Source organism: Dipodomys spectabilis, unplaced genomic scaffold (genome assembly GCF_019054845.1).
Source record: "Dipodomys spectabilis isolate Male_0828 unplaced genomic scaffold, ASM1905484v1 ptg000157l, whole genome shotgun sequence".
Taxonomy (NCBI): Eukaryota; Metazoa; Chordata; class Mammalia; order Rodentia; family Heteromyidae; genus Dipodomys; species Dipodomys spectabilis.
In genome coordinates, this window is record NW_024870834.1 from 1,209,144 (window position 1) to 1,224,989 (window position 15,846).

Consider the following 15,846-nt stretch of genomic DNA (forward strand, 5'->3'; position numbering starts at 1 on the left):
TCCCTTGCCTAAGCAGGGTTATGAGGGTTCCATCACTGCAGGGAATCATGCCTCTGCTGGATGAGTTTGGGTACAGGTGCTTGAACTCAGAGCCTGTGTGCCCTCTCTCTTTTGGCTCAAGACTGTACCACAGGAGCCAGCCTCCAGTCAGCCGTTTGGGCACCTTGAGCAATGTGATAGGACGCCTGTGAGATTCATGATACTGGCATTTAAATCTTGCAGAAAGAGGCATCTTACTGTGCACCATCGTAAGGTGATGTGGCCTTGGGTGGGGAGCCAGAGAGCCTCTGAGCTTCCTGCCCTCCCCCCATCTCCCCCATCTCCCATGGCCTCTATTTAACTCCAAAATAGCTTTAATTAAGAATGTGCCAGAGTTCACAGGCTAAATTATTGTATTGCAGTTCCTATTTTCTTTCTCATGTTGGCTTTAAAATCTCGTCAACACAGCTGCTTCCTCTGAGATGATTCATCTTGAGATGCCTCACACATTATTATTTTTCCTGTGGATTCTCTGTGCCCAGCCCAAGCGCACGGAGGGGTGTGTGGTGGTGGCTGTAATTGATGCTGGGGCCTCTGGTTAGTCCCCTGCTGGGCTGATTATAAAACGCCAGGCCTGCACTGGGAAGCCAGCTTCACAAAAGAGCATGCAGCCCTTGTGTTCTCTCCCCCGGCTCCCGCCTGTGGCTACGAGGGGAGGTAGGGAGGTAGTGGTCCAGGCTGGTGGCTAGGAAGGGCTCTCACCTTCCCCTTGAGTCCATCATTTCCTGCGTGACCGTCTACAGGAGCGCAGGGCCCCCCGAAAGGGGCTCAGGAGTGACAGTGGGGAAATTGAGGCCCCGGTGGATGAGGACTTCCTGGCATGACTGCTGTATTAGTTTGCTTGGCTGCCATAACGACAACTTCCCTCAGTCCTGGAGACTGGCAGTCTAAGATCAAGGATTGGCAGGGCTGTCTCCTTCCAGGCCCCTGTCCTGCCTGCACATGGTATCGTCACAGTCTTCCTTCTGTCTGTCTGTCTGTCTGTCTGTCTGTGTTTCTTTGTTTTGTTTTGTTGGTCTTGAACTTTCTCTACCGCTTGAGCCACAGTGCCACTTTGGGTTTTCTGGTAGTTTATTGGTGATAAGAGTCTCAGGGGCTTTTCCTGCCTGGGCTGGCTTTAAACTGTGAGCCTTAACCTCCTGAGTAGCTAGGATTACAGGCGTGAGCCACCAGTGCCCAGCTTCCGTCTGCGTTTCTATCCTAACTGCTCTTTCCTGAGGATGCTGGTTATATTGGATGAGAGTCACCTTACTGACCTCAGTTGGACTAATGACTTCTGTAAAAGTCCTCATCTTCAAAGAGTGACGTTCTGAGGTCTGAGGGGTTGGGGGTGAGGTGTGGCCCAGCCCCGCCTTTGCAGTGGTGTGGGCCTGAGTTTGGGCTCTGGAGAGGGCCTGAGTAAAACCATCCCTGCCCCCAGGGCTCACCTTATGCCTGTCTTGCCTCCTGGTCCTCATTGGCTCCCCACTCCTCCCAGCTCGGAGAGGATGGAGCCCAGGGTGGAATGCCCTTTGCTCCCAAAGCACTCTTGGGGGCTGTACCTGCCTCCTTTTCCTCATCCTGAGAGCCAGATGATGGGGCCTCCCCACAGGCCGTGCCTGGGTAAGTTCTGTGCATTGACCTTCATATTTGAGCAGGCGAGAGGACAGGGAGCCTCCTTCCGAACTCCTTGCTGACCCCTTGCAGGCTGAGCCCTGGCTCCTCCAGAGGCTCTGGCCTTGTTCCTCTGGTGGCAGTTCAGCGCACTGTTTTGTGCACCAGCTAAGAGCATCCGGGTTCTGTCCCTCTGGCGTCTGCGGTTGCCTGCCTTGTCTCCTTGCAGTCTGCCCAGGGCAGCTTAGAGTCGGTGGCTTTGGAGAAGTTGAAATACGTCCCTAGCAGAAAACTTCGAGTTGATTCGTCAGGATAGCTTCTCTACCAGGAACTCCTGCCTCCCGCCTCCAAGCAGATGGCCTGTCTAGCAAGGCGGTGGGTGGAGATGAGGAGCCCTCCCCGGGGCTGGAGGCCTGGACAGTATCCACTACAGGCCAGATGTGGCAGGAGACAGCCAGACCTGGACTCCAGAGCCAGCCTGGCTCAGATCACCAGTGCCACTCTTAGCTGAGTGGCATGAGGCAGGTGACATAGCCTTTCTGTTACTTCAGACACAGAGTTACATACAGGACAGTTGCAGAAAGCACTGGGCTGGCTGGTGAGGAGAAGTTGGGTTTCTGTTGTGGTGGTGCCTGTGAGCTTCGGGCCCCTAGGACGTTGGCAGGTCACCCCCATGGACCCAGCTGGCCACAGCAGGGTTTGGATTTTGCCGCCTGCACCTCTCTGAGTCCTGCGGTGGTGGGGGGCCTGACCTGAGTGCCACCCGCTGTGCCACAGGCCACGTGGTTCCGGTGGACCCTACGCCAGCCTTGGCAATGGGATTTGGGGCATGAAATTGCCTGGGGGAGGAGGCTGCAGCTGCGCAGAGTGACATTAGTGGAACAGGAACGCACAGCTAATCCCTGCTGCCTAATCTGAGCGCTAATGAGGGAGAAGCCTCAGGCTCTGTGCCAGAGCAGCAGCCCCTTTGTTCCTAATGGCCTACAAACGAGTTCTCTTTACAGGAAGGAGCAGCTCCAGGCAGATCCAGGTGGTGCGCTGGGCCACTCCCGTGCCAGTACTTGCAGGGCACTTGTGCGTGTTGGTGGGGTCCTCCGCTGGCCTCTCTGAGTTGGCAGGGATCTAGACCCCTTCCCCCATCTTAGGGTCTCTCCAGAGGTCTGCTGGAAGGTTCTTTGGGAGTACTTGAGCTTGGGGTAGACTATGAGGGCTCCTGGGTGAGGCCAGGATGCTCAGGTAATCCTTATTACACCGGTACTTTCTAGAACATGGAGCTCCTATGAGTGGCTTTGGGACCTCCTCACCTTCTGTCCTTCAGCAGAGCAAACCCACTAGGGCCTGGCTTCGGGCCAGCAGACATCCAGGGACAGGGCAGGGTAGAGGGACAGCCCTGCCCGTGTTAGCTGGGTAACTCTGTTCTTTCTTCCAGCTGCCCCGCCCCTATGGCCGCCCGAGGAGCTGGCTGCAGGTAGAGCTGGAGGGAGGGGCTTTGTGGTGGTGAGTTGGCGTGGGGGTGGGTGGGGGAGTGCTGTGCAGTGTCTGCTGTGTCCCCTTTCCTGACACCTGGTGCCTCCCTGGATGCTGCCCTCTCTGAGCTGGCATTCGCTCACTCACAGTTTTGCCACATACTAACTGAGATGGGCCCCGAAGCAGCCCTTTGCTGCCTGCTTCTCGCTGGATGCCCTGAGCTGGCAAGGGCTGGTGGTAGTTTGGGCTCTGTGGCAGGAAACTTGTGGGTCAGGGCAGAGCATGGCTTTGTCTAGGCCACACCAGTGACTGTAGAGCCAGTGCCTGCCCCCGTTTCCTCCCCCAACCCCCGGCCCATGTGGCTCCCAGGAAGAGCAACCCAGGCTGGTGTGAGTGACTCTCCCGATCTGCTGAGCCAGTGGGGGCTGGGGGCCGGCAGCCCCTGCGGCCCATGTGGGAGGATCCTGGGGCTGCCATCAACCCCAGCAGGGCAGGGCCTGCAGCCAGGAGGGGCAGGAACAGCCCTGAGACCCAGGGCCGCTTTCCCGATGGCCCTCAGGCCTCTGGCGGCCTCATCTGTGTCCCGTTCTCTCCCAGTTGGCTGCCTAGATTGCCTGTCCCTCTCACTGCCCTCCTGGCGTCTCCAGCGCCCCGGTCTGGCTTCAGTACCGCACGCACAGGGCAGGCGCACCCTCAGGTGCCTCCCGAGCGTGTACTTACAACTCCATTCGTGACAAACCCGCCATAGACGTCTCAAGGGGCCCCCGCCGTGTGAGAATCACCCCCACTGGAACCCCTGGCCTATAGAAATTCAGCTGTGTGCATGCACTGGGCTTGGGGCCACTCCCCCTTCCACGCTCCCACTGCACCGGTCACCAGCACCCCACCGGCTCAGGGGGAGCCCCCTCACTCGCCCTGTGGGCTGCTACCTTGCTCAGCTCCCCTCATGCGTTAGCTCCTACTCTAGGGACAGCCTGGATCCCAGAAGGCTTTGGTCTTGATCAGTCCGTGGAGCCCAGGCCAGTGGGTGGCTCCAGCTTCCCCTGTAGTCCCAGCGCCCCTGGTGGGGGATGGCCTGTGGAAGTCCTGCAGTTGAGCCCTGCTTCCTGTGGGACCAGCCTGGCCAGCGTTCCCTGGGTGGAGCAGGTATTATTGGGCACCCAGACCATTGACTACACTTCATTGACCAGCCCTGGGACCTCCCACCATGTTTCCTTTCATGGCTAGGGACAGAGGATGGAGGGAGGCCTGGACCTGGGGGATGTGTAGGCACCGGGTGGGCGGGGCGGGTGGGCGGGGCTTCCCTCCCCCTTCAGCAGGCCTGAGAGGTTGGTGCGTCAGTGGTGTGGGATTAGCAGGGAATGGGCTGAGCGCTCGCCAGCTCCCCAGCCCGGTCACTCCCCAGAGTGGTCACCGGGCCTTGGACACTGTCTGGCCTACTCCACAGCAGGGCAGCGGTGTTGCCAGTGGTTGCTGCACAAGGCCCTGGCTCATGTGGCATTTCCTGCCCTAGCTCTCACCTCTCCCATGGTAGAACTAGGCTCCCGCCTCCCAACCTTGCTGAATGGTACCTGGTTCTCTGGGTCAGGTACTCAGTGCTTAATGTCCCCCTTCCCGCCCCCACCCCCCACCCCCAGGGCTTTCAGGCAGAAGATGAGTCCAGAGTTGCTGGGTGGCCTCACAGAGGGTCTTGATCTGTTGGCATTGCCTAAACGAATCTGGGGGCTCTGGGCCTGCTGGTCTGAGTATCTCCTGTGGGCAGGCTGCCGGGTGGGGCACTCGGCAACTTCCTTTCACAGTGCCCGTGCTCTGCCCCGCCCCGGGGTGGGGGTGGGGCGCTCTGGAAGGCCCCATGAGCACAGGATGGCTGCTGCAGATGGCATGTTTGAGGAGATGATAGACGGGGCATGAGTGGACCCCCAGCAGAGCCCAGGAAGGTGCCAGCCAACCACCTTCCTGTTGCCCAGGCTGGGAGGGCTGTAGCCCTCGTGTCTCCATGTCTCCCCTTTTGTGTATGTGGTACTGAGGAATCGAACCCAGGGCTTCATGCATGCTGGGCAAGCACTCCACCGCTAAGCCACATTCCCAGCGTCTGTGTCCCCCGTGTCAGCGCTGGCCAGTTTATCCCAGGGTTGCTTCCAGTGAGCCCTCGAGGCTCTGCAGGGAAGGGATGGACTGGCCGCTCCTGCTACTGAGGAGCCTGGCCAGCACCCAACAGCTGGAGGTCGTGCAGCAAGCGCAGGCGCCCAGCAGGCAGCCCATGATGCGGGCCCTGGGCAGAGGCCTGCGCCGACCTCCACCCCGGGGCCTTGGTGGAATAGGGGCCCTGAAGCCAGTCGAGTCTCCTTGCTCCCTGTCCCAAACTCTCTCAGGCGGACACTGGACAGCCCCACATGCCTGGGCCGAAGGCTCCTAATGAGTGTTAGGGGGGCTACAGCTGGAAGGGCTTCGGAAGTCCTAGGTCAGCCCTGAGCGGGCTCACAGCTGGGCTGTCTGAGAGGGAGCTGTCTGAGGAAGAGCCAGGGCTAGGGGGTGGGGTGGGAAGAGGTTCTGGGAAGGGGGCGGGGGGGGGGGGGGGTGGGAAGGGCTCCTGGGAAGGGGGCGGGGGGTGGGAAGGGCTCCTGGGAAGGGGGCGGGCTATAATGTGGAAGAGTACCCTTCTTATGGCTGCGTCAGGCACAGCCTCAAAGGTGATTTCAGCTCCCGCTTCCCCTCTGTGATGGACACCTAGGGATCTTACTCTGCCCAGGGCGCAACATGGCAAGTAGCAGGATTTTTAATTTGGACTTAAGTGCAATAATGGTTGCTCATTTGATGTGTCATTAGTCACATCGCCCCTTAATGGGATCTGTGCATTTTTCCTGCCTGGCCCTGTGGCTTGCTAATAAAGTTCTGTGAACATGCACATATTTATAGATGCTTACCAGAGGCAGGATGGGAGTTGGCATGCCACTAATGAAAACAGCCCCGCCCCCAGGACGCACGCCTCTCCCCCCCCCCCCCCCCCCCCCCAATGTTATCCGGCAAGGGCAGAGACGGAGGCACACACCAGTGCCCTGTTGTTCCCCACAGCGGCCAAGGGGCTCCTCAGGAGTGCATGCGGGTGTGGACGGGGCAGCCTGGCCTGGGTCCCGCGGGTGGCGGGAGCGAGCCTGGCTGCCATGGATGGTTGTGGCTGTGCCCAGCACCTCCTCTTCTCATCTTCCCTCTGGCAGCCTTGGCGAGGGGGTGGGGCCACTCCCTCAGGACGCAGGCGTGCCCTGCTGGATTTGGGACCAGCTCTCTGCAGGAGACTTGTAGCCAAGAGATGAGTGGGAGTTTTGCCTTCGAGTGGGGCCTGGGGGTGTGTCTCACAGATCTGGTTGCTACCAGGAACAGAACCAGAGAGTGCTGGGCAAGAAGTGGGGGACAGGGTCCCCTGTGCCAGGGAGGAGTGCTTTGCCCAGATGGAGGGTACCTCTTTCCTTCCTCACCCCTGGGGACGCTCAGTGGCTAGAAAGGCTCGACATTCTGTGGCCTTTAACCCTTCTGTGTGATGCAGGTAGGACACAAGGTCCTGCCTGATGCCCAAAGCCCCCAGACCTCACTGAGAGCAGGGGGCAGCTTCCGCTGCTTCCTCCTCTTGTCCCACCCAGGGCTTCCCGGGGCTCAGGAAACAGCTCCCTACCCAGCGCCTGTGAGCCAGCAGAGCCCACCGAGCTCATGTCAGCCCCGGAGGCTTCCGGGGGGCTGGCTGTGACAGGTGTCTGGTTGGGGGGTGAGCCTGTCCCAGCTCACCTACCCCTTGGTTCCTGGGGCGACCTGTCTCAGCTTGAACTCCTAACTGCACCTGCAGAAGGCCACGGTCCAGCCTGTGGGGGGGGGGGGGGGGGAGAGGGGAGGAGGGTTGGGCATGGTGGGGGGGCCGGCCGGGTCTGTGTGGATCTCTCCCAGGCTGGGTGAGGGGGGCTGCTGAATTGGGGGAGGGTCCCCTCACAGGGCTGCTGGCCAGCCGGCCTCTCCTGGCTGGGTTTGTGGGGGAACTGCACAGCTTGCTGATGCGCGGCCGTTCCATTCCGCTGCGTGTTACCTGCCCCAGGGCTGGCTCCCTCTCTGCTCCTTTGAAGTAGACGAGTGTTGGGCAGGAAAGTCTCAGTGTGAGACAAGGCTGCCAGCCTGTGCCAGCCTCTCCCGCCCCCCAGCACCTGGGCCTGGGGAATCCTGGAATCCGGAACCTGTTCCAGCTCTGGTCCCTGCTCCCAGCCTCCCTCCCGAGGGCTTTGCTTTGTCCTTGGGAACCTCCTAAGGCCAGCATTGACTTGGCCTCCCTCCCCCTGCCCCTTCCCCCCTTGCTCCCTCCCTCCCTTTTTTCCTCTCTCCCACTAACACTGGTTCCTGGACAAAACCAGGAGCTGGCGTGGGGCGCTCCCTGGCCAGTGGTGGTGGTGGCTGGAGCACTGTGCCAGGTTCCTCCACCGAAGGAGGTGGAGGCCTGGCTGGTGGACAGGGCTCAAGGGCCGGAGAGGATGTCTCCCCAGGGACTGGTGAGGGGTGGGTGCTGGAGTAGAGGTCCCCCCCCCCGCCCCCCTCTCCCCGCCATGGGCAGTGAGCGGCAGTGCCTGGTGCGTGTGCGGACCCTGCAGCTGGGCAGCTGGTGTGCCGTGAGGAGGGCGGGAGGGGAGGGCTGTGTCTAGCGTGCCAGGGTCTGGCCAGGGCACACCTCCCCCCCCCCCCCCCCCCCGCCACTGGACTAATGGTCTGACCCCCTCTCTCTTTTCACTCTAGCAGGTGGGTTCTGGAGAGTTCCGTACTCTGCGGAAGGGCTTCTCCCCATACCACTCCGAGTCCCAGCTTGCATCGCTGCCGCCCTCCTACCAGGATGTCCCCCAGAACGTAAGCGCCCCTCCCCCCTCCCGCCCCACGCCCCAGACGTGCTGGCCCAGCGTCTCAGAGCCTTTGCTCCCATCTCCAGCCCGCCATGGCTGGCCTGTGGCTAAGACCAGGCTCATCTAGCGGCCGCTGTGGCCAGGGCAGCTCCTGGCAGTGTCAGGGCTTGGGCCCTCAGTGCCTTCCTCACCTTTGCCCTCTGGGGAAGCGCCCGGACCCCTTGGACCTTGGAGTCCTGTGATGGCCCAGCATGGCGGTCAGAGGCGAAGCCTCCAGGTGCTGCTGGACCTCTGGAACCCAAGTCTTCTGTGTGGCTCAGCGGGGCCCGGACACTGCGGTCCTGGAGCTTGGAGGTGATGGTCGCTGCCCAGGCTCCGCAGCGAGGGGCGGGGGAGCTCGGGTTGGTGGTTCTGTCCCGAGCTGGTGGGCTGAAATGTGCTCACCTGTGGGTGGTATGCCCATTACCCTGCCCGACAGCAGACAGCCAGCCCGGCGCTGTCATGGGTCCGGCTCACCTGCCTCCTAGCCGTGACCTCAGGCAGCTCATGTCCACGGGGACAGTGAGGTCCCCCGCTGCGCTGGGTGTGCACACGATCAGCCCCGAGGGGACACCCACTGCCTGGTCTTGTGTGGGCCATTTGCAGTTTGGTCAGCCGCAGCGTCCTGCATGGAGGGGCTCCTGGGCGGTGCATGTGCCCCTGCTCCTGGACCGTGGCCCCGGTGGCCATGCAGGGCTGCAGCACTGGCAGAGGCGGGCTCCGCCTGCTGCCCGGTTCCCAGGCCTCTCCCCCCCCCCCCCCCCATCTCTCCCTGTTTCCCTCCATTCTCGCTGCGCAGGGGACTAATACCAGCCTCCTTCCTAGGTGCTGGCTCTGGTGATGGGCCAGCCAGCCAGGGGCTTGCTCCCTGCAGCCTGTGAAGGGCACACCCCAGGTTAGCAGAACAGGCAGGGGGGAGGCCTCCTGGAGGAGGCCTTGTGGGGGACTTCACCTCACATGAGAGGCTGTCACCCCATTTTGGAGAGGAGAGTGAGCTGAACTTCAGATCTCAATGGCTAGGGACTGGAGGTCAAGGGTCTGTGGGGGGCCATGTGTGTGGGGTCTTCTGCTCACCGAGATGGACTAGGGCAGTGATCTGAGGGGCAGGAGCGTGGGAGCAGGGCGGTGGCAGGCAGGTCCTGGGGTCATGTGTCCCATAGACCAGGCACAGCAGCCACTGAAGCCCGCCCATGGGGGCAGAGGCCGGGCTTTGTGGAGTGTGTCCATGCTCAGGGCTCTGGGCCTAGCTGGGCCTTGGAGATCCCATGCCTGGCCCTGACCCTGAGAGAGGGTTCTTCAGGCGCTGGGACTGCACCTGCTCCTCCACACCTGGGCCACCTGTGGGTCAGGGGCTCAGGGATGGCAGCAGGCCAAGCATGGAAGTGTCCTGGCTAACACAGGTGCCTGGGTATGTGGCCTTCCCCTGTCCCCTGGTTGTTGGACCCAGGGCAGAGGTGGTTTATTATAGTCAAGCTTTCTGACTGGCCCTTGGGGAAATTGGTCTTCATGCTTTTTTTTTTTTTTAATGCTGATATTGGGGCTTGAATTCAGGGCCCGGGTGCTTTCCTTTAGCTTTTTCACTTAAGGCTGGTGCTCTACCACTTGAGTCACAGCTTCCCTTCTGGCTTTTTGCTAGTTCATTGGAAATAAGAGTATCACAAACTCTCCTGCCTAGGCTGACTTTGAACTGTGATCCTCAGATCTCAGCTTTCTGAGTAGCTAGGATTATAGGTTTGAGCCACTCCTGCCTGGCTTGACTAAGTTTTTGAGTCAACTCTGGTTTTCAGTAAAATTTAGCATTGTGTAATGAATGATTACAACATCAAAAGAACCCCCCCCTCCCCGGTAGGTCTCAGGAGCACCTCCCAGCCCCTCCCTCAAGCAGCTTGTGATTGGCTCGCTGGCTCTAGATTTACCGGTTCTGATGTTTCATGTAGGTGGGGCCTACGGTTCATACGTGCATCAGCCTTCATGCTTTGTGTACTCTGTTCAGTAGCTGGTCATATAGTCCTCTGTAGATATTTGGGATGTTTCAGTTTTGGGGGCTCTCGTGAGTAGTGTTCCATGTGCATGCATGTGTATTTGCTTTTGGGTGCCTCTGACAGGCACTGTGGTCCCCACTTTTGGCATCAGCTCTGGTGTTCCTGTACGGTCCCAGATTCCAGGCCCAGCTGCTTGTTTATGCAAGCTGGACTTGAGCAATCCATGTTCTCAGCTTATTGGGCCTCCTGTAAAATGAGCTGGTGGAAAAAGCATCTGCCTGATGGGTGGCCTTAGGCACTCAGTGGCCTAACTCCAGTGTCAGGTGTTTGGCAGTGGGAGGTGGCATGGCCCCAGGAGACAGGAGTCCTGACGCTAGCACCATGCTGTAATCAGTCATTAAATATGCTTGTGTGGCGGCCAGCGTCCTCGGGAAATGCCAGGCCCGGCTGCTGTGGCGAGGTGGGCCAGGAGGGCGGGGTTGTACTGGTCCCTTCGTCCCTCATGCTATTCCTCTGGGAATCAGTCCTGGGGCTGCATGGTCCCATGGTGTAGGTACTTAAGGACATAGGCCAGAGGTGCCAGGGCCATCTGGTACAAGGCCTTCCCTGGGACCCTATGGCAGTGTCCCCAGGGAGGGATGTGAGCTGTCCAGGGTGAAGTGCCAACGCTGGGCGCCCAGGGTCTCCGTATGTGTCCGACACCCCCTGCTGGTCAATGGTGGTTACACCACCTTCTCAAGTCCGGGTGGCCTCAAGAGAGGATACTCCTCACCTATGACCTGTTTTGGTTTTCCCACGTGACAGGCCTGGGCAACAGAGGTCAGGTAGCCTGGGCTGGGGCTTAGGAAAGCCCTCAAGCATCTCCTGGGGGTCTGCATGCCTCCTGGGACTTGAGACCCTTTCTTACCCAGATGAGGGTAATAGGTTCAAAAGGGGCCAAAGGAACCTTGCTCACCCTGGCTTTCAAGGACCCCAAGGCTGTGTGGCCTGCAGAGTGGGTGAAGCACCCTGGGAGGGCAGAGGGCTTGGCTGCCAGCTCAGTGGGAGGCTCTGGGCTGGGGTAGTGGCCCTGTGGGGTGGTCTTGACTGGGTGGCATTGAAAGGGACTGCTCTGTTCACGGCTGTGTGGCTGGAAGGAGTTTCCAGCCTGTGTCCTAAGAAGGAAACAGTTACTGTTTCCTTTTTCAATTGTGTACTGGGGCTGGAGCTCACAGCCTCTCTCAGCTTTTTCATTTATGGCTGGTGCTCTACCACTTGAGCCATGCCTCCATTCCTGGCTTTTTGCTGGTTTAGTGTATGTAGGGGTCGTCTCATGTACATAGGAGCTGCACAGATATCCTCTGACCCTGGCTTCAGAGTCACCTCTTTGCTGGTGAGGTGCCTCTTGCTGCTCTCCATTTGGCCTGGAGGCCACACTGCAGCCCAGGGCAGGACTGAGCTGTGCCAGCGCCGCCTGGAGAAGAGTGCGGGGTGGAGACAGCTTCTGACAGAAACCAGGCTCCTTCCTCCCTGCTGTCGCACCAGGGTGCTGGGGACCTGGTGGCTTAGTTACTCCCTGCCCATGCGTAGGCAGGGCTGGGTGGGGAAGCAGGGCCCAGGAGGCTGGGTGGCCTTTGGTCTCAGGTAACAGCTTTGCCCTGGTCTTCCTCAGCCTGCTGTCCCCACTTTCCCTGCCAAGCAGACTGCGGGTCCTGCACACGCAGCCCCCTTGCCTCCGTTCCACACGGGACCAGGTCATCTTCAGACTTGCTGATGTGGCCATCAGGGAAGAGCCGCCTCGCCTCCCTCAGCCCCACACAATCTGTGCCGCCAGTCAGAGCTAAGGTGGCCGTGTGATTCCTCCACAGGGCCCCACCTGCCCGGAGCTGCCCTCGCCCCCGGCCACGGGCTACAGCACCGCAGGACAGAAGCCCGAGGCTGTGGTGCACGCCATGAAGGTAAGGGCCACAGCTGTGCAGCTGCCGGTCTGAGGTCCTGCAGCGGGAGGAGGGATGCGTCTGCAGGTGGGAGTGAGGGTGTGGTGAGGAGTCCCAGCGTGGCGCGTGGTCACCCGTCCACCCTGAGCGACTGCAGCTGGGGAGGTAGGTGTGTGGTGGTGGAAGTCAGGACAGGCACTCAATAAAGTCACGGGTGGGGCGGGGCTGAAGCCTGTCAGGCTAGCCTGGGCCCCCAGGCACAGGTGTCACCAGGCTGCCGTGCTTGCTGAGAGTTTGCAGTTGAGCGCAGGTCTGTTCCCAGCCGCCTCCCTTTCTTTGCACACCAGACGGGGGACTTGGCATTCCCTGGCATCGCTGCCAGCGGCGACTGCCACACACCGCAAGGGCCACCTGTCTGATGGTCACCCTGCCCCACTGCCTCCTCCCGGGCCTTGTTGCTTTCAGGTCTTGGAAGTGCACGAGAACCTGGACCGGCAGCTCCAGGACAGCTGCGAGGAGGATCTGAGCGAGAAGGAGAAGGCCATCGTCCGAGAGATGTGCAACGTGAGGCACTTCCTGGGGCGGGGCGGGGAGGGGCCTGGCGCGCGTCCAGCAGGGCCGCCCCCTTCCCTGCATGCTGCAGCTGGGTGGCTGGATGGCGGGGGTGGCGTGGAGCCTGTGGGAGCACTGCCTGTCATCTCGTTCCCCAGGTCTGACCTTCCCCAGAGGCCCAGCCTGGGGCTCTGCATAGAGCCTGAGCTTGTGGCCCCCATCTGCTCCTCCCCCCCCCCCCCCCCAGCACCGGTCTTCATCCTAGGGTTCTACCCTTCGGCCGTTGGTGCCCTGGGTGCCTGGCATTGGGCCTCCCAGCTTGCTGGTGCCCCTCAGTGGCTGCTGGCCAGGCAGGCGAGAGGACTGGGCAGACAGGGACTAGCTGCGCGGGTGCCCGGGAGATGAGATGTCGGTGGAGTATGGAGCTGGAGATGCAGGTGGGACCCCTGGCAGCCCCGCAGGCCTGCAGGGCTGGGGGGCCCCAGAGCCTCGCCCTCCACCACCGCACCGCCATTTGTTCTCTAGAGAACCAATCTCCCTTGCCAGCGCCAGGGGGAGATTTCACTGGGCCTGAGCCCGGGACTTAGGTTGGTGGGGGCGTGCTGAACTGTACCCCTGTACAGGCTCCCTGGTGGAGCTGTGAGCTGAGTCTGCCCTTAACTGTGCTTACTTGGGGCAGTGTGATGGCAAGGGTGGGCAAAGCCTAGGCCTCATCACTTCCTGCCTTCCGGGGCCCGTTTCCCTCCTTGGTACCCGGGTGCCTGGTACCCGCGTTGTTTGGCAGAGTGAGTGGTAAGGCAGTGGCGGCGCCGGGCTGGTGGTTGGCTGCACTGAGCCTGTGCTCACCTCCTGCGCCCCTTCCCCCCACAGGTGGTCTGGAGGAAACTGGGTGACGCCGCCAGCTCCAAGCCTTCCATTCGGCAGCACCTGTCTGGGAATCAGTTCAAGGGACCTTTGTAGGGCCATTCTTTCCTGGACGTGGACTGCCCTCCCGAGGTCCCAGGCCTAGCCCCTCTTGTCCTTCTCTGTGGTGAATTGTACATAGGACACAGCTTCCCCGGCTGCCATGGTGCGACGCAGCCAGGCCTCCATCGCCGGCGTCCCATGCCAACAAATGGGGGAGATGAGAGGCCACGGCGCGGTCCCTGTGCAGAGCGGCCTGGACAGACAGCCTTGTTCCCTCAGGGCCCTGGCTCCATTAGCAAGAGGCTGACGCTGCTTTACGGCTGCTTCTAGGAGCCAGGCCCAGGCCCAGCGGAGGCTCGCCTTCAATCAAGAGCGTTCCATCCATCAGGCCTCCCATGCCTTGATGCCCCAAGCCCTGGCCAGAGGCCTTGGGAGTCAGAATCCTGATGCAGGGCCCTTGCCCCCAGCGAAGGCCGGGACCTGGACTCACCGCCTCCACGGCTGGCAGGAGGTGGCTCTGGGGGTCAGGCCCTGCCTGGCCCCCAGCCCTGGAAGCTCAGGGTCCTCTCTCTCTAGGGGTTGTGGCGTCCAGCTTGTTTGTAGCATTCACCCATCGCGACCCCCCTCAGACACCTCCTCTCTGTAAGGTCTCCCTAACCTTGGCAGGCTGAGCTGTCTCAGGCCTCCTGCTGGGAGCCCCTTCTGTGTTTACACAGGAAGGTCTGGAGTGTCGGAGCTGAGCTGCACATCTCAGGCCAGGTAGGCAAACGAGGCCGTGGCTGGTTGTCTGTCCATGGTGCGGTCTCTGTCCACCGTGCCCCCCCCCCCCCCAGTGGGCAGTGTCAGGGACTGGCCAGTCACATGCTTTCTGGGAAGGAAGGAACCTGACTTGGTTCTGGCATTCATGGATGCTTCTTTGGGTTCCTGTTGGGGAAATGGGGTCTCCTGAGACTCCATTTAACAAGCTCACTGTTTGACACCACCCGGCTCTAGATGGCCTTGCCATTGAGAGCCAGCGGGGAGGACCCGCGGGGAGCGGCTAGGGGGTGAGCTGGACCAAGCTCTCTTTTGCTGCCTTGGTTGCGTCCAGGCCACTTCCTCCCCGAGCCCAGCTCAAGGTCCTCAGCTGTGAAACAGGTCCTGGCAGGGGCCAGGGAGGAAATGAGATGTTCCATGTAATGGTCACGCAGGCACCGGAGAGTGTGCTAGGCAAGTGGTTCTATTTGCTGTGAGGAAACCGAGGCTTCATGGGTGGTAAGGTGGCACACTGCAAATGACATCCAGCCCCGAGGGGCCAGGCTGCCGTGCCACCATGCCACTGCCACCGGCCCCTGGCGCACTTCTCCAGTTCCCCACTCCAGCTTTACTCCTCCAGGGGGACGTAGAGCTCCACACAGCGAGCACCGGGAAAGCCAGAGGGTCGCATCCACACCGAGGGGAGGGTGGGGCCAGGGCCGGGCAGATGCTCTTCCTCACTCCAGCCAGAACCCTTCAATCAGGAGAGGCCCACAGCCTCGGTGGCCTAGGGTGGGGTGGGGGAGGGACAAACGTGCTGCTCCTGCTGTTCCTAGTGGTGAGCTGCCCAACCCCCTCCCTGCAGGTCATGGCACCGGGCCACCTGGGTCTCTTACAGCTGTTAGGCCCCTTCCTGGAGGCCAGGCAGCTGTGACCTTGCTGGGTGTGGGTTCACAGGGCAGGAGGCTGTTCTGGGAGCCCCGGTAGGCCATGTTTGGACAAGGATGGCTTGGCCACTACTGAAATAAGCAATAAGTCGTGGCTCCTGGCGTCTGCAGACCTGCAGGGCAAGAACACCTACCTGGAAGCAGCTTCCTTCCCCCATCAGGAGTGGCGGAGGTATGGACGTTCCTCCTGCCCTAAGCCAGCAGCCCCTCGGGAGCCAAGGCAGAGGGGGCCGCAGCACAGGCAGGAGGGCGGGGGGGGGGGGGGGACTCCCATGCAGGGAGCTTGAGGGCCACAGCTCAGGGTGACACTGGGTGACCTTTCTGGAGCCTCAGCTCTGAGACCCTGAGGGGTGGTGAGAGTGGCCTTTCACCCCTCCATTCCTAGTGCCCATTCTAGACCCTGAAGCCCCCGCCGCCTGCACTGGCTCCGGACCCACTGTGACGGGGGCCGCCCCCCAGCCCCCCAGGGCGGCTTGCTTCGCCTGGTCAGAATCTGCTGAGCACATTTTTCTAGAGTGGCACATTTTTATCCCAAAAGTTACTAGCTACACACCAGTGTTTAACGAGAAAAAGTGACCTTTCATTTTTTTTCCCTTGAAACTTGAGAGGAAACAATCCATACTACTGATTTTTTTTTTTTTAAGAGCTGAGATGCATGGGTGCGGTGGTAGAGGTGTCTATTTTTCATACTGTGGGGAAAGTATTCGTGCTGCTTTTCGGGGACGGGACGGAGCGCCCGGCTGCTGGCCCCGGCGGCTGGCACCTATGCTATTTTCTGTAGGTGACTACACACAGCCCCCTCCTG

The 15,846-nt window shown here is 60.8% G+C and overlaps 1 protein-coding gene across 2 annotated transcripts in view; it reads left to right on the forward strand.

Moving 5' to 3' along the window:
• Window positions 1-14,184, forward strand: part of Ccdc85c (coiled-coil domain containing 85C) — a 75,035-nt gene extending 60,851 nt beyond the window's left edge. The window contains exons 3-6 of one of the 2 annotated variants that reach the window (XM_042692636.1): window positions 7,864-7,971; window positions 11,833-11,922; window positions 12,367-12,465; window positions 13,324-14,184. In XM_042692636.1, coding sequence (XP_042548570.1) covers window positions 7,864-7,971; window positions 11,833-11,922; window positions 12,367-12,465; window positions 13,324-13,413 — 387 coding nt within the window. In that variant the 3' untranslated portion in view covers window positions 13,414-14,184. The remainder of the gene's footprint in view (window positions 1-7,863; window positions 7,972-11,832; window positions 11,923-12,366; window positions 12,466-13,323) is intronic. The other variant, XM_042692637.1, reaches the window with a different exon arrangement.
• The last annotated feature ends 1,662 nt before the right edge of the window (window positions 14,185-15,846 follow it).